This window comes from Polyodon spathula, chromosome 1 (genome assembly GCF_017654505.1).
Source record: "Polyodon spathula isolate WHYD16114869_AA chromosome 1, ASM1765450v1, whole genome shotgun sequence".
Classification (NCBI taxonomy): Eukaryota; Metazoa; Chordata; class Actinopteri; order Acipenseriformes; family Polyodontidae; genus Polyodon; species Polyodon spathula.
This window is the reverse complement of record NC_054534.1, coordinates 21652566-21676638: the sequence shown is the minus strand read 5'-3', so window position 1 is coordinate 21676638 and position 24073 is coordinate 21652566. Positions and strand designations below refer to the sequence as shown.

Genomic DNA, 24073 nt, shown 5'->3' with positions numbered 1-24073 from the left:
TATCTTAACTTATTCAAAAGGAGGTGTTACAATCGATTTTTTTAAAAGGTGTTAATATGTAAACGCCCGAAGACGGGACTAATCTGTACGTTAGAATCACATGGAAATATATGGGTGGTTAGTCATGTACTAAATGTGTACATGTCCACTTACTGCCCGTGTCATTTATTAAATATATATAAATTAGTCTTATTATTTGATTTACTTTTGGTCGGATGATCAGCATTAATAGCTGAATACCAAACATAAAGTAATTATATTTGTATTGTAAAGATTATCAAATAAATAAAAAAGTTTAAATGTACTAGGAACTCTTGGTATACCATGTGAGTAGTAACTGTACAACATTAATATATATATATAATATATATGGCTCTATGAGATATATATATATATATATATATATATATAATATATATATATATATATAATATATATATAATATGGATGATTCTTGTGGGATTTGGTAATGAAATTAATTGACCCATGTAATTGTGTAAATTACATGGTGTTACAGTTGGCTATTTTAAATTAAGTGTTTTACCAAATGTAATAAAACATAGTAAACTAAATATTAATTACAAGCAGTATTAAATAAAATTCATCGTTTTGTACCAAAACAACAACAAACAAAATGTAATATGTCAGGTAAAAACAAACAAGCGGGCTATGCTAATAGAAAACCTCAATTTTCCATGTAATTGGCCAGTATGAACCCTGCCTCTCCACCTAGTAAGTAGCCCGATGAGGGTCTCTCTTGTCTAGATAATTACAAGCTATTGCGGTCAGGGTTTTTTTTTTTTTTTTTTTTCTAAGTGGCAGGTAGTTTCTGCTTTTGTCGGAGGAAGGTGGGCTCAAGGTGCTGCGTGCTTGCCAGTTTTACAGCAAAGCACACGTCTGATCCACCAGAAACAGGGTTGGATTAAATATCATTAGTACAAAAAATGAGTGGCTTTTTTCCGTTGAATATGAAAGACATTCCCGGTGAAAACTGGCAGTGTGTCCGAGTGACGGTTGACATTGGAGATACTGAAGGAGAAAATCAGGAAAGTAGCAGGCAGAACATGAAAAGCATTTGCTCTGATTACGGGTAAGGAACTAGCTCGAATGTTATGCTTCCCCATGTTTAAGAATGTGTTTGTGAAGTGTTCTGCATATCCTTTTTTTGTAATGATACATATAACTTAGTTAAATAATATAAGTGTTTAAATTATACCTGGACGTAGTGGCTGTGGCTGTCAAAAGTATTCACCCACCTTGGACATTTCCACATTTTATTGTGTTACAACATGGAATCAAAATGAATTTAATTAGGAGTTTTTGCCACTGATCAACACAAAAAAAGTCCATAATTTCAAAGTGAAAAATAAAAAAATGTTCTAAAATGTTCTAAATTAATTACAAATACAAAACAGAAAATAATTGATTGCATAAGTATTCACCCCTTTGAGTCAATATTTGGTAGAGGCACCTTTGGCAGCAATTACAGCCATGGGTTTATTTGGATAAGTCTCTACCAGCTTTGCACATCTGGACACTGCCATTTTTGCCGATTCTTCTTTGCAAAATTGCTCAAGCTCCTTCAAGTTGGATGGGGACCTTTGGTGAACAGCAATTTTCAACTCTTTCCACATATTCTCAATTGGATTGAGGTCCGGACATTGACCTTTTTGTTTTTAAGCCACTCTAGTGTGGCTGTGGCTATATGTTTGGGGTCATTGTTCTGCTGGAAGATGAACCTTCTCCCAAGTCCCAGGTCTCTTTCAGACTTCACAGGTTTTCCTTCAGGATTTCTCTGTACTTTGCAGCATCCATTTTGCCCTCTATCTTCATGAGCTTTCCAGGCCCAGACGCAGAGAAGCATCCCCATAGCATGATGCTGCCACCACCATGCTTCACGGTAGGGATGGTATTCTCAGGATGATGTGCGGTGTTAGGCTAGCGCTTAGTGTTGAGGCCAAAAAGCTCTATTTTGGTCTCATCAGACATATAATCTTCTTCCGCTTGGTCTGAGAGTCTCCCACATGCCTTCTGGCAAACTCAAGCCAAGATTTGATGTGAGTTTTATTCAACAGTGACTTTCTTTTTGCCACTCTCCCATAAAGGCCAGTTTTGTGTTAAGCACCCGGGCTATTGTGGACTTTTTTTGTGTTGATCAGTGGCAAAAACTCCTAATTAAATCCATTTTGATTCCATGTTGTAATACAATAAAATGTGGAAAAGTCCAAGGGGTGTGAATATTTTTGAGAGCCACTGTAAACGTTTGTAATTCCATGTGCTGAGGTGACCAAATTAAAGTATAGAAATACTTTTGGCCTATAATACAATGCTGTGTGATGTGTAAGGCACAAATGTGTATGTGAAAAGGAGTTTGAAGGCCTGTAAGTGATATAGTGGTGCAATATATTGTGTAATTTTAAAGTACCGGTAAATAGTCTGGTTCTTTATTCTAAATTTTGGAAGTTTCTGATAACTCTGATATAATCTATGGATATGCACTGATCCTAAATATCTAAAGGACCAGTTAAACACAGGGTAAAATGATGTTGGGTGGATGGGACAGATGTAAAAGGTTTTACCTTCTTCTCCATTACTCAGACGATTTGAGCTGGTTTGACCAGACTTTGGTACAAACAACTTACACCTGTCCTCTACCAATCCCTACTCATTATTTTTATTATTTTGCTAAAGGTTTATGGCAATAGAATGTATTTAAGTGTATTTCTCATACCTCTCCTTCTCTAGGCAACTGGACTAAAATAAAATGTAAAGGTTTACATTTTAGAAAATGCTAAATTCCCACTATTCTAAGCTGAGGCCTATACCATATCATAACCAGCTTTGCTGTTTCAACTACAACTAAACATATCAATTTGGGTGTTCTAGCAGACGATACTGTAATTTGGTTTGCCAACCCCTGTTTCATTGTTTCCAGTGCTTTACTTTTCCTAGTTTTTCTGACAACCTCTTTGATGATGATGATGATGATGATGATGATGATGATGATGATGTGGAATTGGAAGACTGGAAGCCCCCAGATTCTGAACTTGTTCAGAAGATGGTCTCTCAGAGAATTACCTATCTGATGAAAACCTTGTCAAAGATGCTTTCTTGCTGAAACATGTCAAGAGAAACAAGCTGGGTTACATGACTATCAAGTTGCTGACTTCATTCAAAAAGGTAAGAAGCACTGGTTTAGCTGGAATATTACTAATTTCTTTCAATGTTGTGGAAAGGCAATACAATCCTGTAACCTTTATTGGCATCTCTACCTTTTCAGATGAAGCTCTTAACAAAAGATTGGCGGACGGCTGCTTTTGCTCTGCTTCACTCCGCTAAGCTGGAGCTGAATGAGGAAGGTAAGAAGGTGTTTCGGAGAATCACGGTCCCAGAGACTCTGCTCATGCAGGTGCCAAACAGGCTTCTCTTGGTGTGGAACCTGCCAGAGCCATTGGCCACTAGATACCTCTGAATCGACTATTGCTGTCTTTGGCACTTTTGGTACTATAAGTACAATCAGGATCCTTCGACCTGGGAAAGAGCTGCCCACAGATGTAAGGAAGTACACCTACGAGTACCCTGATCTGGTCTCCATGGAATGCGTTTTAGTGGAGTATGAAGCCCTAGAGGCAGCTGGTAGAGCTTACCGTGAGCTTTCCAAGGCTAACAGCACTATGAAGGTGATTCTTGTAGGGAAGTGGTCAAGGAAGACCACCACACTGGATGCAAGTGATGCAGAAGAGAAGTCTGATCTGAAAGGCATGGCAATAATCAGCCAGAGGATGGAGCAACTGCATTATGGAGGTGAAGATTCATCTGCCTACAGCTCTTCATAATCAGGGTTTGCTTCATCTCCTATCCCAACACCAAGGTGTTATCAAGGCCTGAGCCCTTACATCACCCTCCATAGCCTTGGGGTTTCTCCCAGGTCCAGCCCATGGACCAGCCCTCTCTCTAGCCCCAGGATCCTGCACGTAACCCCCACAGCCCACCGCATGTCCCCGCTATTGGCTTCAGAGATGTGGAGAAGCCCAGATAGCAACCCAGAGCCATGCAGAAGGAACCTAGATTACTCCTCTGACAGCAGCAATACTACCGGACTCTGGGTTCAGAGGCGCAAGCTGGCAGCAGCTAGCACTGCCTCCTCTCAGGAAGCAAGCCAGAAACAGAGCTCACTGAGCCCATTGGTGTTGAACAGGGCCCTGAATGGGGATCTTTCATCTGGGGTCCTCCGCTTCCCTCATGGCCCAGATGGAACTAAAGGGTTCCATAACAGTATTGGGAGAGGAAGGGTTGTCTTTAAATAAGGATATCTCTCTCTCGTGGGGAAAAAAAGGCAGTGTCAAATCAACAATGTTCTAGCAAGCAGGTCATTTAGTACCCAGAAAACCAAACTGCCGCATTCATAAAGTGTGGATCTCTGTGCAGTGTTGGTTTGGCTCTGTGGGTGCAATATGTTTTTTTTTTCTCTTGTATCATTTTTTTTAAAGGTATATTTATAACTTCTGTGACTTCTGCAGAAGTTAAGGCCCTGTAAAGAAGACACCTTTAGTGTGCAAACGTTTAATTGGTTAAAATGGTTCACCTTTAACAATTAAATTGATTTATTTTTGAGAAATGCAAAGTAGAACATGGTGTAAAGTTTACTCTGATATAGTTGCCTCAAAGTTAAAATGCACTTAAATCTGTATGTGTGCTGTACTTAGGATTGGCCATGTAGCTTGTTAGTAGTCCAATCAAATGCAAACTGCAAATATTGTATATTTAGTAAACCTGTAACTTTGGGTGGAGGGGAAGGGGAGGGGGGTTCCCCAGTTACAGAAGTGCCTTGAATAGCTAAATCAACCTAAAGTGTAGTGTTCAATGAGGACCATTAGAACCAACTGGGGCACGTGTCGGTGCATTGAGTTTCTAAATACTTGCATGTACACATGTAGATGCTGAGCACTGCCACCTTTTTTTTTTCTCGTGATGGTAAAAGAAATTGGCAAAGTTGTGTATTGAAATGTGTGTTTCTGGCTTATTACTGACAAAACTATATTCTATAAGTTAGGATATTGTTTGTTTTGGAAATCGCATGTCAAATGGTGAACTCTAGTTGATTTGAAATTCATACAATGCATTTCATTGGATTCAAATCTGTATTTAAAAAATAATAACCAATAAATGAAATAAAGTGGATCAAATAAATAAACTTTCAAATAAGCCTGAAGTTTGTGAAAAGAAATGCAACATGAATAGTGTCCTTGTATTTAAGTTCCCATAGAAATTAATAAAGTAATTTTAAACTGCCAGGAAAGGGGTAAGATTGTGCTATTTATTATTTTATTACATCTAAATAAGGATATCAAACCCAGAAGAAATTAAAGACAAAGTGACCTCTTATTGAACTGGAACCTTTTTTAATCATATCAATTTGCTCAATCATCGGTGGCTCTGTATATACAGTATGTGTGTTCATTTCATTATTTTGCACATCCACCTCTACCATTGCTAAATTTGAACATGTTCATAGTGAAATTACCTTAACATTGGGATTCTGGTGTTATTTTTTATAAAGGAAATTATGTTAATAAACAGGTTCTACTCAAGTGCCCTTAAATGTAATCTCATTTTGTAGATATAATGTCACTTTGTAGAAAGTAGGCTTTAAATCTCTAAATGTAACTGTTTTGATAATTAACATATTTTTTCCAAATTCACATACAGTAGTCTTTAGAAAACAAGCTTGTATTAAGCTTGACTAAAGCATATTTGTGGTTGCTGCAAAAGCATCAAGATACAGGATTATAATTACCCACTTACTGAAACACACTTCTGAAGCTTTCTGCCCGGATGTTTCCATGACAACTTTTGCAATTTGCTCCATTGCTCTGAAGACATTTGTAGCAGAGGGTTATTTTAAAAGTACAAAATATGAAGTGTTGTGTTGAGACAAAGTATTACAAAGGAACGCAAGTTCAAGCATGACCTATTTTGTACAGTGCTGTTAAGCTGAAAAATGGTAATTTAAATATAGTGCTTTTTCAATCTTGATCTCTTGTAATGCTGAAATAAAGAAACTAAAGACAACTTTTATAAAGTACTTTTTTTTTTCATCTTAATGTGCACAGTACACCTGCCCAGTTTATGAATGAACTTGAAGATACTTGGGTAGGTTCTCTTGCTTCCTCTTCAATAGGGATTGTAGAATTTTAACTTTATCAGGGTTAGGAGCACAGAGCAATCATCACCATTATCTGGCAGCAGTGCAGTGAATTAGTTGGGGAGAAGGACCTAACAGACATTCTGCGAGCAATCTGAAAAACTCTGGCACGGTGTTGCCAGACCAGGCTCTGCTCATGTGGTTTATGGAGAAAGGACACAGTACAGCTAGTAGCTGGAATTAGCTCTATTGAACTAGCTAATTGGTTTAACTATAATGACAAAACCTTTACATAAAAGCTAACCTCTGGGATATAATGGATACTATGGATTTTTTTGTTTTGTTTTGTAACAGGTTCCAGGTCTCTAGCTCGTCATGCACAATAACAAATCTTTACAAATGGTCATACAAAGTTTCCTTAAAATTGAGCCAAACTGGGCAACCAGAACCACTTTGTTTTGCTTCTCTTGCCCTGAATTGCAACAGATTCCAACGGCCTGGTTTACATGCAAAAATGGTTTTGCCTTTCTGACATGACATTTTGGTAGTACCTTTTAGGTAGTTTGGGTTTACATGTAGTTTTTTTTTAGGAGAGAAATTCTTCAAAATTCAAATCACCTAATTAATATTAAATATGGCAGGGTATATTTACTGTAAAATGTTCTGTTAATGTCAGTGCCTTATGTGACTTCTGATATCATGCAATTTTTTTAAGTTTTTGGTTGTGTTGAAGAACAGCAAGTGCAGCCTGCTTTCCTATATAGAAGGTTAGCTTCTTCAGTTCTAATCCTTATGGTCATCTACAAGTTAAAATCTAGCACTTTACATTTATGATATAAAAACAAATATCCAGTCAAAATGTTTTGTAGAGTACATTTACATAACACTGGTAGTAAATCTACAATACGCTAGCCTACTTGCCCACATTTCCCACTACGTAATGGTAATCCACCCAGACATCTTTTGTTCTGTAAGTTTGCAGCAAGTGATATTAAGCCTCATATTTGTCTTTTTAAAACTGTTTGCTTTCTTTCATGTTTCATTCTTGTAAAACAAACCTTGCCCTACAAATTAGGTTTAAGAGATTTTTCTTCAACTACACATGGTTGCTAAAACCTGGTCCTGAGGTCAGTAGCCTGCAGCAAAACATAACACGGATTCCCAGTTATGCTAATGTAATACATTTTGGGGCACAAACGTGACTTTTTATTCTTGGGTGGTACCCATGATAGATGCTACTTAAGACTATAAAAATGAATTGCATCTTATCTTTCTATACTTTGCAAATTATTGTTTGGCTGTGTTTTTTTTTTTTTTTTTTTTTTTAGTTCGTAGTAGCTTAAGTATTATTATTATTTTATTTTTATAACTTTGCTTATAAAACAGCTAAATTATAAAGAACTGTCATTTTAGGAGTCACCTGCAAATGGCAATAATTTGAAACAAATTAAAAGCAGATCTCAGTTGTTAAATAATTGCTTGGTACGGTTTACCCACGCTTTTCAGCTGTACATTTTTTGGCTATGCACTCCCTATAGCAATGTGCATGATATGTACTGTTATGTCACATTCTCATGTTAAATTGAGAGAGAATTTGGAGTTTCTAAACTTTATGTAAACCAAGCCAATATTATACAATAAGATAAACTGCAAACACCAAATAGTCATTACGTGTGCTGATTTCGACAACACAATAAAATGAAAACAAATGCTGGTGATGGAAGTAGGTGTTTTATGCACAACAACATGCAAAACAACATTGTGCATTCGTAAGCAAACACACATTATTGAGTAAAGGGCATGCCTCTTTTCCTGTGATCAGTGTACTCCGGTATTTGGAGTAGAAGAAGGTTACAGGAGGATTGAGCAGTTTCTGAAGAATTTTGTACAGAGTTTCTCCCAGCAGGCCTGTCCTCTCCTCCCCGTGACAAAGACGCTCATGTTGCTCCCAGAACAGAGTCACCTCATGAGGTCCATGGGGGATCCCAGCGAGCTTTGCATTCTAACAAGAGGGATTTTAAACACATTACAGACACTTTAAAGAAGTGTTTACAAATGTGAGAAGAGGTGACAATTCTGCTCACCGCTCGAACCCATGAGTAAGTCAACGGGGTTGACGGAACACCCTGGCTGTACTAGTGTATGAACTATCCTAAGAGTGCAGAAAGTATAAACCGTGTTCACAGCGCAGTATGGTGCATAACCGTAAAACTGTATAAGAACAATGACCGGAGACAGATGGACACACACACAGAAAACGTTTCTCATATTTTTATATGGCACAAATGCAGCTCGCTCCACAATCAGGAATATATATATATATATATATATATATATATATATATATATATATATATATATATATATATAATAAAACGTTTTTTTTCCCATTTATCTGCACATCCTACCCCACAACTTTCAAGTTTAAAAAAAAATATATTCTAGGAATTTGTAGAAAATGAATTAAAAATAGAAATTTAAATAGCTTGGTTGGATAAGTGTCCACCTCCCTTGTAATAGCAATCCTAAATTAGCTCAGGTGTAACCAATCGCCTTCAAAATCACACACCAAGTTAAGTGGACTCCACCTGTGTTATATTGTAGTGATTCACATGAATTCAGCAGTTCCTGTAGGTTCCCTCTGCTGGGTAGTGCATTTCAAAGCAAAGACTCAAACATGAGCACCAATGAGCTTTCAAAAGAACTCTGGGACAAAGTTGTTGAAAGGCACAGATCAGGAGATGGCTATAAAAAAAATAAAAAAAATCTAAGGCCTTGAATATCCCTTGGAGCACGGTCAAGATGATTATTAAGGTGTGGAAGGTATATGGCACCACCAAGACCCTGCCTAGATCAAGCTGTCCCTCCAAACTGGATGACCTAGCAAGGAGACTGATCAAAAGAGGCTACCAAGAGGCCAATGGCAACTTTGTAAGAGCTAGACTTTTATGGCCAAGACTGGTCAAAGTGTGTATGTGAACACAATATCCCAAGCACTCCACAAATCTGGTCTGTAATTTACTCAAGAAAGCCCACCATGAATCCCATTTGAAGTATGCAAAAAAAACACCCAGGAGATTCTGTAGCTATGTGGCAAAAAGTTTTGTGGTCTGGTGAAACTAAAATCTAACTTTTTGGCCTAAATGCAAAGCGTTAAGTTCAATAATAAGATGTCTATTTATTTATTTATATATATATATTATATATATATATATATATATATATATATATATATATATATATATATATATATATATATACACACACACACACACACACACACACACTACTGGTAATTTGTTTATTAAGGTCTCATATGATTTAAAGAACACACATTTTCTTCTTTCAGAAAATGCAGAAAACATTCATATTATTCTTCCATTAATAAATACCTGACTTCATATTATTACAAAATAACAGGTGCGTTGAGAGTTTCCATGTTTTGTAAAATGTAATGGTAAAGAATGGTGTCCACCCCAAAAAAAACCCATCAGATTACTGTATTATAAACAGGTGGGGAGGGACATTTGGTATAATTTACAGTTTAGGGATATTTGGTATAATATTTGGTATAATTTCCATTTAGATGGAAGCCAGCTACAGAGAAAATTGATCAAATTCAGTATTGAAGCAGTGAAATAGAGGACAAATGTAAACCTCATAAAATATGCAAGGAAAAGGCAATCAAATATTCAAAATTACTGTTACACACTAGTTAAAAGCATTTTGTTTCCTGAAACTACCCGAAAGTATAAGGAAAGTTTATAAAAAAAATCTACACTATCCACCACATACTGACTCTACATAAGAAATGTGTGTTATAAATCTAAGGCACATCACACAAGTATAACTTCAGGTGTCATAGTTTAAAGTTAGATAGTTCTCCATCACTTTTTTCAGGTTCTGTCAAAGATGACTTTGTGATCACGTTTTGTTATGTAACGTAACTCAGTTTTCATGATAACAGAAACGCCACAAAGATTTAGGATGTGCCTGTATTTATTACTACACAGAGGATATGTTCAGCCCAATACAATACAGTACATGGATCAAGACAACTGAACAGAAAACAACTTCAAAAGTATTTTGCATACATTTATTAAAAACTGTTCAACAAAAAAAAAAATTGTTTAACCAAAAAAAAAAGAAAGCTCAGGATTTACATGAAGTGCTCAATGGTTTTAAAAAACAAAACAAAACACAAAATCTCAATACATCATGAAAACAAGGTGGTCAATTAGGGTCAAACAAATCAGAAACCAAATCAAAATCCCATATTCATGAACAAAGGTTGTATACAGTAAATCTGGTCAGGTTTCAGATTTATATTTAAATGCACAGTAGAAGCCTGTATTTTAGCCACTTGTAAGTTAATAGCGTTTGATGGTAAAACAAAGCAGCATAAAAAAGGACACCTCTTCATCCAACATCATACACACATATTCATCATTTGTAGTGCTAAAGTAGACTCAATTTCTCTATAAAATGTCCTCTTGGTATATTTAACTTAATAACAACTTTTATACCATTAATGTTTAGATTTTAGGATGTTCTTATTGCCAAAAAAGGGCCACCTCTTTAACCGAGTCATCAATTTGCTGGATTTAAAACACAAACTCTGGCATTTAACCCCCCCCCCCCCTTTCTGAAACCTGCAGGCATGCAATGAGAATTCATAACCAAAAATGCCTTTGCTAGAGAACATGAGCCTAAGACCACTTTTGTTAAAAGCTTTCTACTTCATTGGAATTGTATATCACAGAAGCCTCTTCCAGATCCAGTGCTGTCTCGGTGGGCCCTTCATGGGACTCGTCTAAAGAAGCCAGGGCCTCGTGTGTGTCGCTAGCGAAAGTCTCTCGTGAAGCATCATCATGTTCCTGGAGGTTTAGTGTCTTGATCACCTTTTTCATCTCTTTCCCCACTAGCTGCCGTCTGCGCTTTTTGGCAGCTTTTTTGCTTGTGTAATCTTTGCGGTTTTCATCAAGGAATATTTCCTGGTGAAACAAAATGTACGTGTTTTTTGTTTTGCCTCGTTGAACTCGTTATTCCACTGTCCTATGCCTAGGAAAGCAATTTATATATATATAGTGCCTTGCAAAAGTATTCAGACCCCTGACCAATTCTCTCATATTACTGAATTACAAATGGTACATTGAAATTACATTAGTTTTACGTTGGGTAATATGAGAGAATTGGTCAGGGGTCTGAATACTTTTGCAAGGCACTATATATATATATATATATATATATATATATATTTAGTGCCTTGCAAAAGTATTCAGACCCCTGACCAATTCTCTCATATTACTGAATTACAAATGGTACATTGAAATTACATTAGTTTTACGTTGGGTAATATGAGAGAATTGGTCAGGGGTCTGCATACTTTTTCAAGGCACTGTATATAGACAGTAATGGGTAGACATTACAAACTGGCTAATGAGTTGTCACGTGGACAAGATCGGGAAAATCAGCAGTCCCTCAATTTCATTATGAAAGAGGATGGGCTGGAGCAGCTGTAAACAGCTTTCCTGTGGTATTTTTGCAGTTTTGCCATGCTGGTGCAGGTACTATGCATTTACCGTAGCTTAGCCTGGTTAGCCATGTTTTTTAATATGCTTTACCATATCTAGCTTTTCTTTACAATGCTTACCGATGCCTTCACTATGCTTTATTACACATATGCTTTTATTAGGGTAAACTTTTATAAGTTTTATAGAACTTTTAACTGAATAGTGCACAGGATTAAAAATCACAAAAAAAAAAAAACGATCAGAAAATGGTTCAACAACTAAAAACAGCTGGCATTTTCTAGCAGCTGTAAGTATTAAACATGCCAAATGTTGCCGTACATAGTCATCTTGATTTACAGAACTACAGCAAGATATCTTACCCTTATCTTCTTGTTTGTGATGCTGGGAGTGTTTTTCAGCAAGTTCAGGTAAACTCCTCCTGGTGTTCGCCTCCTACTGCCGTCCTGAATAGGAAACAGAATTCATAACCATGACCACCAGTGTCAAGTAACTAAAAGCAAACTGTGGGCATCGTTGCATCATTCATTCTATTCAAGTCATACTCTTTACTTTCTTACTCTATTTGTGTTCACATCTCCAGAGTGACAACATTGTGTATGTCACAACGGTGCTCTATATGTCTTTGAGACAAACAAAAAACTGGCATGTTCACATTATGAAGCGCATAGAATCCATGGGCAATGGTGTTCCACTACATGTCCACATTTTGCACTGACATTTACAACGAATGCTCCTTTTGAATCAATTAAAAAACACAGTAATTGGAGACGGATCAATGATATGATAGAATATTTTTTGAAACACATAATAAAGCTGGAGAATTGAACTCTAATGTTCTGATGATACACAAAGGATCTCTAATTAGATGTTTTCAGCCTTTTCAGCAGCTTGAAAAAATAACTGCCTCATCTGAACACCCACAGTCCTACTTGAGCCACCCTAGTTGTGCTACTTGAAAGCACTGAAAATTACAATACAATTTTTCTGAGAATGTCAGCATGCTTTATATGGGAACAAAAGAGGCATGCACTTCAACATTAAAGCTAAAATGTACCAACTAGGGCTGGGTATGGGCAGTGTCTTCACGATACGATACATATTGCTATACGAAGGTCACAAGACGATACAGAAAATGAAGCTTGAAAGATAAAAATCACTATTGTCTCATTTCCATGTGCAAGCAATTGCAATAACACTGGTAAAGCACTTTTGTTGAAATAAGCCATTGCCCATTTTGCTTTCGTTTCCTGTTTATTCTTTTAAATACATTTCTTTAAAACAAAATTACAAATCAGGGTTCCAGACAATAGCTCCAGGTCAAAAAGGAAAAAAATAAAATCAATAAATTGGCAGCGAAATTCAATTGCTGGATGCCACTTCAGGAGCAAGTTAGTTGCTACCATATTCAACTGCTTAAAATACAACAACTTAAGATACTAACGTGATACTAAAACAGTACCTTAATGCCTGTACTCACTTGTTTGTTGCCACATTCTGCCGAGTGGTAAATCTATACAGCTGATGACTGCAATGAACTCAGCATGTTTATATTTTGAATATTGTGAAAGTGTGTCTGGAATTGGTGATGACACCTCTAATTGTGTACAGTTGTAGCATGCTGCAGCTCCAATGCTCAGTGAAGTCCTGATCTGACAGCATGCAACACAGACAGCTCTTACGATCACGTTACTGTTTGTTTTTCAGTAAAAACAAGTTTAAATTCAGTGAGTTGGTTATTTCGATATTAAATAGTACATGTTTACACAACACTCAAACATGTTTGGTCACCAACACAACTGTTGTATGAAATTATGGGGTTAGCGTTTTCTGCTGGTCTTAATACAGCACCTATCTGCACTTAAGCACTTGTATTCGATGAAATTGTTATTATAGTTAATTTGCTACCATCCTTCTTGCACTTCAGTTTATTAAAACATGTGATGTCGTCCCCCCCGCCCCCCACCCCCCACACACACAGACATCATAGCACATTCATAAATATTGACACATGCTTTTTTTTTTTAACCGTAGTTACACTGTCACACTAAACACCCTTTAAATAAATACCCTTCCCACAAATACTTAGTCTTTGTTATGCACTGATATTTGTTTACCAAACATAAGAGGCAGCTTATAGCTCTTTAATTGCATCACAATTGTATCATACTGACGATGTGTGTACCGGTGTCATGGGAAATAAGTTGGCGTTTGCCTTTTTGAGCCTTTCTACGCATGCGCGAATCTTAGCGCTTAAAGGCAAGGTTAAACCGCCGACTTTATGTACTTTTATTCAGAACAGACTGTTATTGCGATGTTTCCAATGCCAAGTAAATTGTTTTACTCTTAAAATGTTGTCAGGATCTTTATTAAAAGTTACATTATTTGTGATAAAAATCTCAAACACGTCGGTGTCATATTAATAACATGTTTTTCATGTTATTATTTAATAAAATGTTAACTTTAGGCTACATGTACATGGGTTATGACATAAACTGAAATAATTTATCATTTGTCGAGCGATTTATTTTTATGTGCAATTATACTGGTGTGTAATAACAGTTTCTAATACAACATTATCTATTATTTAACAATAGGTGTTGTTTAATTCCCAGTTTACAAAGACATGGCAAACTCTCAGAGTTGTCATTTTTTAAATTTGTAATCGCCATGGATATTTATTTTTTCTTCCAACAAACAGAATACATGTATAAATTGTATGTGCTGACATACTGTATCAGAAATCATTATGCGTTTGTCTTGCGATTTATTTTGACGTGCAATTAGCCTATATACTGCGGTCTTAAGACAGTTTTGAAATGCCGCTCAAGTGTCAGACACTAATCTCGCAATCAATCAGACGCATAATATTTGGTTAGTGATATATTCTTAAAACAAACCTCCAGCATGGAGTTGAAACCCACACCTTATGTAATCCTTCCCATACGCATCCTTACACCTTTGTTTTTAATATATATATTGTTTTGTATATTTTGAATTGTGTACGTGTATTGGTTTGTTTAATAAAAAAAGTGCATTTTTTAAATACCGGTATCTTTGTTATTGAGAAATGTACATAGATATAAGTATTACTGTATGGTATGCAATTAATGCTATATGATATCTACATTATATTCATGATATCTTTATATTTGATAAATGAGATCTGGTGTAAAACATAATTCGAAAATAACGTTAACAGCACGTTCTCACACGGAGTTTCACATAATAATCTACAAGTAAAAAGCATAACCTGTGATATGACGTTTTATCTTTCCTGAAATATAACGTCTGGTGAGTGGGGACTTTCACTGTAGAAGCGAGGATGACAGATTTGCACAGGGTACGAGATTATACTGGATGGCTATCTGAATTATTAGTACAGTATTTGGTGCTGTGCGAATACATCCACCATATCAACTAGGATTACAGATGTTAATTTAATAATAGAACTGCACTTTTGGACAGTATGTATTAGAAGCCAATCGTTTTGTGCGTTTCTCAAATTATACATACACCTTAAAACACCACCTTCCACTAAAACATGTACGTTTTCTACATTAACAGGTTTTTAGATATCCCGTAGACTTGATTACAACGTTAGTGAGCCTACATAAACACTTAAACAGTTGTTTCCTTACTCCATAGTATATGACATGTCCACAAACGACAAGGAAATACACATTTGGCAAGTAGTGATTTTAGCTATGTATAGACATAAATTACACTGAAATAAATTTAAAAATATTTATTCATGTTAAAAAAATAATACAGCGAGCAATTTCCTGCAGATAAAATGTGCCTATAATACAAATTAAACGTAAATATACATTACGATGTCACCTAAAAAAAAAAAAAAAAAAAGCTGTCCACAACACACTTCGATAAATGAGATGACAACATATTTAAACAAATATTACTGTATGCAATGCAAAACTCGTTTTCGTTTCTCAAAAAAATGCAAATAGCGTCCTGTAATTTTCGATGAATCTCCTGAGAACCTTGCCTTTAAGTTCTAAAATCCGCACATGCCTAGAAAGGCTCAAAAAGGCAAACGGTAATTTATTTCCGATGACACCGGTACACCTTTCGAAGTTTCTAGTATCTCCTTCATAGTAAATCTCGATCCACTACAGAGGATAATAGTTTTACATAAAATAAAAAGAAACATAACACGTTATCATCCCCTAAAATTAGTGTAGCAATCCATAATTCACTTTTCAAGATCTTATGAATTCATGCTATGCAAATATGTTTTTTTCGTTGCTTGAAATGACAACATAAACTGCAACTTTAACAAACTGTGCTCACAACTACTGAACTAAAACATCTTGCTTAATAATAATAATAATAATAATAATAATAATAATATAAAACCACTGTACTCAGAGGAACGAAAATGTAATTTGTTATCATACAGCAGCAGTTCTCAAACTTCATTGCATTGTGACCCCCTAGTTCTAGCAATAAAAATGACTACACAACAATATTTAGTTTTTTAGTTTTTTTTTTTTTTTTTTTTTTTTTTTTTACAGCCAACAGTTAAAAAAAAATTACAAATGCTTCTAGGCTGCCACGGTTTACACGATCGTACCACAGACACCGCTTCTTGATCCAGCTTTCGATTTTGTCAGTGAGAGAAAAGACAAATATCTCGTCCTTGGAGTGATGTGTCAAGAATATTTAAGCGATCAAAAATATCTGCCATGAAACCACGTAACCCAAGCCATTTAGCACAAGCTTTTTTTTTTTTTTTTTTTTTTTTTTTTTACTGCTGATTGGGTTCTTATTGTTAGCACTTCTTTTGCTGCAGTGCCACTCGATTCCCCCTCATTACTCCCGTTTCCAACACTTTCCCTCAGAAAGCTGTTAATCGTTTGATATTTATAAAGCAACGTTTTGAACCTTCACAACAAAAATCAGAGACTACAGAAGAGCATCCCGCTAACATGGCAAGCTGGTTGCTAGGTAACAAGTTCAGAACTTTTAGACAAGTAGGGCGAGGGGCTATAATTGAGTAAAAAGTGGCAATAATTCTTAATAATTCTTCTTAAACTAAAATGTTTTTATTTCGCAGGTATTCGACACAACTTTGTTTTGACTGCTCCATCCTTACATTCCTCCTTTTTCTATTTTGACGCCAGCTGCTGTGCTCACTGTACGAACACCGGAAATCGACTGGCAGAGGAGTTGCAGCGTTCAGAGGCAGTGAGTAATGAGCACATGTTTTGTTAGATACTTGCTTTGAAAACACAAAATGTCTGACACATTTTATCAATTTGTATTACGGTATGCATTTATCGGGTTACCGTTTAACCTATTACATCCCTAGCACCAATCCCCCAAAAAACTGTTTACGAATGTATTCATTTTTGTCGCATTTACAACCATTTTGGTCCCAGTCTGGAGCCCTGCAAATTTGAGCCTTACACATTTTACAGACCGCGTGACTTAAAGAAGTCAAGCCCACACTCCACTTTAAAACGACCACAGCAGGTCGAATTTTGCCGTCGTCCTGATGAGATTATCAATTTTAATAATTGCCTCAGCTCAGCTGTCGGCGGACTTGAACACAATGAATAGTAGGCAAGGCTTCTAGAGTACATGCTAATAAATAACATTCTCCAATTATCAGCGTAGACACAAATTAATGCATGCTCATGTTTCTGCTAGCAAACAAAAAGTCACTGTATCAATAATCGTATTAGGGCTGCTACGATTAAATCAAAAATCGATTTTTCAATCTATTCCAATTCTCATTATGTTGGAAAACATGGATTGGGAATTGATTAGCAGTTTGCTACGCATGTGGACTGGCAGAGCTATACTGGTGTTCTTTTCTGAAAGTAGACTAATATTGCAGATAGCAGACTGTTTGGTTCAAATTGCATGTACTGCTAACCATTGATCTAGACATTGCGTCTACAAGCTTCTTGCCCAACATTGACTGCAAGCTAACAAGATAACAATGCTGTGGACTACAATTAGCACAGGCTCTAAAGACTTCAGAGAGATCGAAAGAGATAATGCCGCTGGGATCAAAGGGGTCCCAAGAAGATAACAAAAGGCAGATTTATGGACCTTGTCTCCAGGAGTGTGAAGAATGCACTGAGTTCATTGGTTGTCACACTAGACTACACACACACACAATAAATTAACAGAATAATGTGTTGTACCTTGGCCATTGGTTAAGTGTCAGAGAAAGGGGAGGTGGACCATCTATACAGAAGGGTATTTAATGTCATGCAAACATTGTAATGATGAGTATTCTGTTTGTCCTGTACCTGGGACCAGACTCCCTGCATATTTCAATAAACCTAACAACTGATTGAAGAAAAGGACTCTCTGCATTTTCTTGAATCTACTTAATCACCATCATTTTTTTTAAAGTTACTTCACATTACAAACATTGATATAAATACTAGATAATCAATTCAATAATTACATGTTGTAACATGCATAGTTAATAACATTACTTAAGTTTAATCAATGAAAATGCACTGAACGCCCTGCCTTGCTATTTACAGTATTTCTGCCAGACAAGCAGTGGGTGTGCTCTTCTTTTCCTGCTCGTGTTAACTAGCATCTGATTTGCTGGTCCCATCCTACCAGCGAATCAGTTTTGAAAATGCTTTGTAAGCACGCCCCTCTGTGTATTTGATGTAAACAAAAAAGCGTGCTGCTGTGGCGAGGTCCGCATAATAGTGACACAATAAACATGTTACCTGTTGTGACAATTGCAGAGCAGAAAGCCTGTGTCAGGCAAAAACGTTGCTCCTACAATTTTCTAAGAAGTATATTTATATTCAACGATAATCATTTTTCTATAAGCAGTTCGATTTGATATTGTGCTTGTGCTTTTATTCTATTGCCATAATTATCAATAAAGAAAGTGTCGGGTTTGTGTATATGTACGACTCTGAGTTCCGCGGTATCCCCCGGTGCTGATCCCCACTTCCTGCATGACGTCACTGCTCAGTGTTTGTATGTACCGCTAAACTGAGTGGGAGAGAGATGCTTACACAGTAGTCAGATTGATTTCAGTGTATTAGCAAGCTTTATGGCTCTAACTTTGTTGGGTCCAGGAAATGTATTAAACTAGAATAAGCCCTTTACACAGTTCAAGCAACTTGTCTGACTGCAGCAGAGTTCAACAGCACGTCTCTGTGTTATCAACCAGGCTCAGAAGATCGGGATCTCCTGCGGATTGCAGCTATGATTTATACAAAAAAAACTCTGAAGCTAATTTGACTGTTGGTTGTCCAGGGGTTATTTTTTGAAGTGGTTCATATCAAGCCAGGGCTCTTTTTCCAAGATGGAGTCTGGTATTGTTTGAGGGGAAATCTATAAATACAAAATAATGTTTAAACGTCTGTTAAGATAATTTGTGGCTCTTTGGTAGCACTTAATGAGTTTGGTTCTACAGAAAGTAAATATAATCCTCACAAAGTTCTGAAGTGAATGGTTTTTTTTTTTTTAAGACATTGTAACGCATTGTTACCTAAGCTTTCTACACTGTCAAGCAGCTTTTTCGGCTCTAGAATAAGTTTCTTTTGTTTATATTTTTTATATATATATATATATATATATATATATATATATATATATATATATATATATATATATATATATATATATATATATAATTTGTCAGCAACAATCTAAGTTTTATTAAATCTGGAACCTTACAGTTAAAGGCTACTTGTGCACATTGAAGAAAACTGACTATATATAGTTTGCACTTCTTTGGAGTTTCAAAATTAACTGATATATAACGAATATTTAACAATATTCAATAATGTTAAAAAAAATTATAAAAAAACAAATCAGTGATGTTAAACACAATTTTGGAGTAATTATCAGCTTAACCTATAGCGGTATGCATGTTAATAATAATAATAAAATTATGTATTCATTATTATTATTATTATTATTATTATTATTATTATGTTTTAGGCAGGGTTTTCCACATTGTGTTTCACAGATAGTGAAGGTTAGGTTGTACAGTATTAACAAGATGCAATGCCTGATGCTGCAGCTGTCACTGAATTAAAAAAAAAAAAGTTCTTCATAAACTCATGTTTATATAGACTACTTTCCAAAGTACTGTAATCTGTTTGGAATATGTATTTCAGTAACACCCCTGTAGTATGTTAAACTTTCCTTAACCTTGTTGCGAATATTGTTGTGTTTTTTTTTTTTCTCCTGACGCTACCAAGGCGTAATTACCCCTCACATTCAATTGTAATGCACAAGACTTTACTTAACAGCAATGATATTAAAATAATCAAGTCACGGGGAGAAGAATGGTGCGAAAATGTATGTGGGCTGTACAATCATTGATATTTAGTCGAACAATTTGATTTTGTGTGCCCAATTAAATCGATTTCTATTTGGAGGCTTAACTGACGGCAAGAAAAATATTACGGTTCACCATATCAATCGATGAATCGGCACAACCCTAGTACAAATTATTAGTAACCCATCATACTGAATCTCTCACTGTATAATCGATCCAGATTTGCATACCTCTTCAATATCATTTTAGTTTATTTGCAGAAATCAAAGTGGGATTGATTAATGTAACTTATCATAGTTTCATGGTACATAGACCCTTCCAAAATAAATGATTGTTATAACATGCTTTTTATTAAAATCTGCTCACGAATAGGGAAATCTTACCTGTCAAGAAACAGAAAAAGTTTTACTATTTTGTAGCTGGTAAAACAAACACAATAAAACTAAAATGTACTTAGCATTTTCAGAGTTTTTGTAGCTTTTAGCTCCAACATGTGTGAGCATCTTCAAAACCAATTTGTGGGGAAGCTCTTTCACTGTTGTGCAAGACCATTTCAAGCTGCAAATTGATTTTAGCCATCAAGAGCAAGAGAACAGATAAACACAGTATACTGCCATTAAACATATACTGTAACCAGTTAAACAGGGTTTTGAAGTATTACTTACAATAGTCAAGAGTCCACCACTTTGCTCCACCTCTGAAGTTTCCATCAATAACTCAATAGCTTTCTTCTTCCCAATGCTTTTTACCACTCTTTCAAGCAGGTCTTTTTTAGGTTCCCTTAGTCTGTAAAACAAAAACAGATTTGCTTTGTGTCTAGTTACTGTGTTCTGAAATCAACAACAAGACAACATTTATTATTTACAGTATAGTGCTTGGAACATCCAGACTTCTAAATTCAAACCTTGTCTTGGAGACAACGTAGAACAGTTTGGAGCACAAATTCAAATAACTGGCACATTAAGGGCCACTGGAGTCATTCTACACTATCATTTAAAAGCACCCTCATCTTACAAAGCAAATTTTAGGATTTCTTTTAGATCAAATTGCTAATTTTTAACCATGATGACTTAAATAAACCCTTACAAGCTAAAAAATATTATTCAATTTAGTAACATTAGTCGCCTACCCAAATTTCACAAAGCATTTTCTGTCCAGATCTATAGTTACATAAAGGAAAAAAGACATAAAACATGCACTGGAAACTTGGTGAAACATAAGAAATGGGCTTGTTGTTCTTTAAAAGATGAAAAAACAGCTGACCTGTGAGCAATCTCATCTATGACTTTTTCTTCTTCATCGTCTTCTGTGATCTCATACCGGCCCTTATAGTCCATTTCTGCTTTCTGGCCCAGACGTTCCTTTGCTGGCCGCTTCCTCTTGAGATGGCCAGCCCCGTTCTCTTCCTCCACCTTCCCTTCTTTCTTGCTGTCCTGCATATACTCTTCCAATTCTTCATCCAGCTTGGACATTTCCACCCCAAACTGCTGCTGCCGTTCTTTCTCCATCATCTTCCGGGCCAAGACATAGTTATAGGTCTCGGACTGCCGACAGCTCATGCTGATCTCGCCCTCCATTCCCAGAATTCCAAGCTCTGCAGCCACAGCCTCCTGGTTCTGGTCCTGTACCACTGACCCCCAGATGTTGTTCACCTTCTTGACGGGCTGGCTCTGGCCGACTGGTGGGGCTGTTGCCACTGGAGGTTTGACAGGAAGGGGGTTGGAACATTTCTGGCGTTTTCTCTTCCACAGGACCTTGTCCTCGTCGGAATCTGAGTCACTGTTGTCACTGGAATCTAAGCCTGCCATACTGCGGTATTGTGTGACAGAGGGAGCAGTGCGAGGGGGTGCTTCACTCCTGCTCTGGAATGCTGTGGTGGCAGAAGCAGCAGATTGTTGTTTCTGTAAGTGTAATAGGAGACATTTACATAACAGCATGGTAGAAGTTATACTGAGAGATTGTGCCATCTAATCAAATTTTTAGAATACGGATTAATAATAAAGACAAAAACTGTTCCAAAATACTCCCCAAAACAGCTACAGTACAAACTGTTTCCCCTAACTGCACTTTTAATCAACCTTGGATTATTTATTTATTTCACTGCTTTCACATTTGTTGCCCTGAGCCTGAACCTATTTGAAATGACTTGAATAACAGAGATATTGTAATACACTGTAACCTGATGTTCTATTCAATTTGCAAACAATTAATAATATTGTACATCTTGTAATACTGCCTTTGTTATCAGAACAAAGCAGTTAACAGTTAATACATTTTTTCATCTTTAATATTGCATTTGCACTCTTATCTAGTCACAACAGATACACCGAGTTGCTGGCACACACCTCTAACCTGGTTTAGTCTAGTGTCCTGCTGGATTGTCTTAAACACTACCTTCAAACAAAAAACAGATTCAAAAGGTAAACTTCCTGAATTCTGAGCACATCACCCTTCTGACTAAACGTCACTGGTTTACCATGGTATGATAACTCAGTCCTAGCTAAATAGCTCGAGAGACATGGCTCTTTCTAACCTTGCACTGAATCTGCACAGCTACTCTACACCCCCTCTCCAGGTGTCTCCAACTAGTCCAGCTAAAACGTATTTAATTGTATCTTTTGTACTTTACTCGAATGCTTTATTTCTTCGATACTTTTCCACATAGAAATATGTATATACACGTGTTTAAAAATCACTTGCTTAAAGTGTATACAAACTACAGTGTGTCTTTACGTCTCACTGTAAAATACTTACTAGCACGACAACATATGCTAATGTTTTTTTTTTAATACAAGCCAAACTATAGCGTCTGTTTGCAATGGTGAAGGTGATTCTGAATTAATTAGCTAGACAAACCGACGGTAATGGGGTACAAACAGGAGCAGTAACTTAGTTGATTATGTGTCCACGGCACGGGGAATGAAAAAAAAAAAAAAAAAAAAAAAAAAATCAAACTGAATCAGTTTTTAAAACATTTTTATATAAAAAAAAATGTAATACAAAAAGTTAATGAAACAGCAACAATCACAACAGTCATTACAATCGCAACATGTATCACAATGCTAAATGATACATCTCGAACGATCTTGTTTTAAAACATATAGTAAATCGTGTAATCCAAGACGCTGTGTGGTCAACAGTCTTGTTTACACTCAGTACAATGCAAACGTAACCCCTAAAATATCTTAAAGTAGCATATTATATGTCACCAAAGCATTCCCGTTTACCTGTAGCCGTTCGTTTGTAGCTATTCTCATTTCTGAATCCGAGTTGGAACCAGATAGCTCCCCATCTTCCAGATCCTCCATCCTCACAGCACCCCCCGCCATCTCCACTGACCCGGAAATAAAACAACTCCCCCTAATTGGCTACAGGAATGATAACCTTTCTAGGTCGGCTCCGGGTGCTCTAGTTGCTAGGGAACAATGCAGTAACAACGTGTGCAACCTGCTGCAAAACAAAGGAAAACGTCCTTTTGTCATCTAATTTAAGTAGTTTTAAAATTCACTAACACGCATTAAACCTTGCTTTTAAAACATCTGTGGTTTCTTTACAAATGTAACAAGTGTGAACAATGTTTTTAATGTACTTGTTTTATTTATGTATTTTATGTTTTTGAATATTTATAGGTAATTGTTTACACATTTTATTTTCACGATTTCAAATCTGTATCTTTTTTTGTGTTGCACTATCACGATAGTATTAAACGTTAAATCCACCATAACAAAAGAGTAAGGAAACTCAGGTACTTTTGCAGTGCAGTTTTTGCTGTTTTAAAAAAAAAAAAAAAGACATAGAAAACAGTGATCTGCATAGCGAGACAGTAAATATTTTCCATCTTCCTCCAGAAAACGTACTAATACCCATATTCCAAGTAAAATATATACCAAACAGGGATCCGGGTAACTAAACACGGTTTCTTTGCATATTGGCTATTGCCTCGCACATCTATAATTACCGATCTCCCCAGTAATAATTACCAGGAAACACAGTTCTTCATAGTTTCTCGTAATTTTCCCACCGCATATACTGTATTAATAACAATATTCCTACTAAAAAAACGTATAACTGCACATTTTAAGATATTTTCACATACAG

At 36.2% G+C, this 24073-nt stretch overlaps 1 protein-coding gene and 1 pseudogene across 1 annotated transcript; one reads left to right on the top strand and one right to left on the bottom strand.

The window, feature by feature from the left end:
• The first annotated feature begins 479 nt into the window (after nt 1-479).
• Nucleotides 480-5630, top strand: LOC121315560 (annotated as a pseudogene).
• Nucleotides 5631-9465: 3835 nt separating this feature from the next.
• On the bottom strand, nt 9466-23321 carry LOC121315555 (phosphorylated adapter RNA export protein-like). The gene is made up of 5 exons (XM_041249745.1): nt 23203-23321; nt 21239-21876; nt 20641-20761; nt 12039-12122; nt 9466-11139 (listed from the first exon to the last, which is right to left on the bottom strand). Exons 1-5 carry the CDS (start codon nt 23302-23304, stop codon nt 10870-10872), a joined length of 1215 nt encoding a protein of 404 aa, XP_041105679.1. The 5' UTR covers nt 23305-23321; the 3' UTR covers nt 9466-10869.
• Nucleotides 23322-24073: the final 752 nt, after the last annotated feature.

Excerpts from the sequence above, each read along its gene's own strand:
- LOC121315555 (XM_041249745.1), bottom strand. The coding sequence starts at position 23,304 with ATGGCGGGGGGTGCTGTGAGGATGGAGGATCTGGAAGATGGGGAGCTA. Across the intron at positions 20,762-21,238 it reads ATAGATGAGATTGCTCACAG|ACTAAGGGAACCTAAAAAAG; the intron begins GTCAGCTGTTTT and ends TTTGTTTTACAG. Across the intron at positions 11,140-12,038 it reads TCACAAACAAGAAGATAAGG|GAAATATTCCTTGATGAAAA; the intron begins GTAAGATATCTT and ends TTGTTTCACCAG.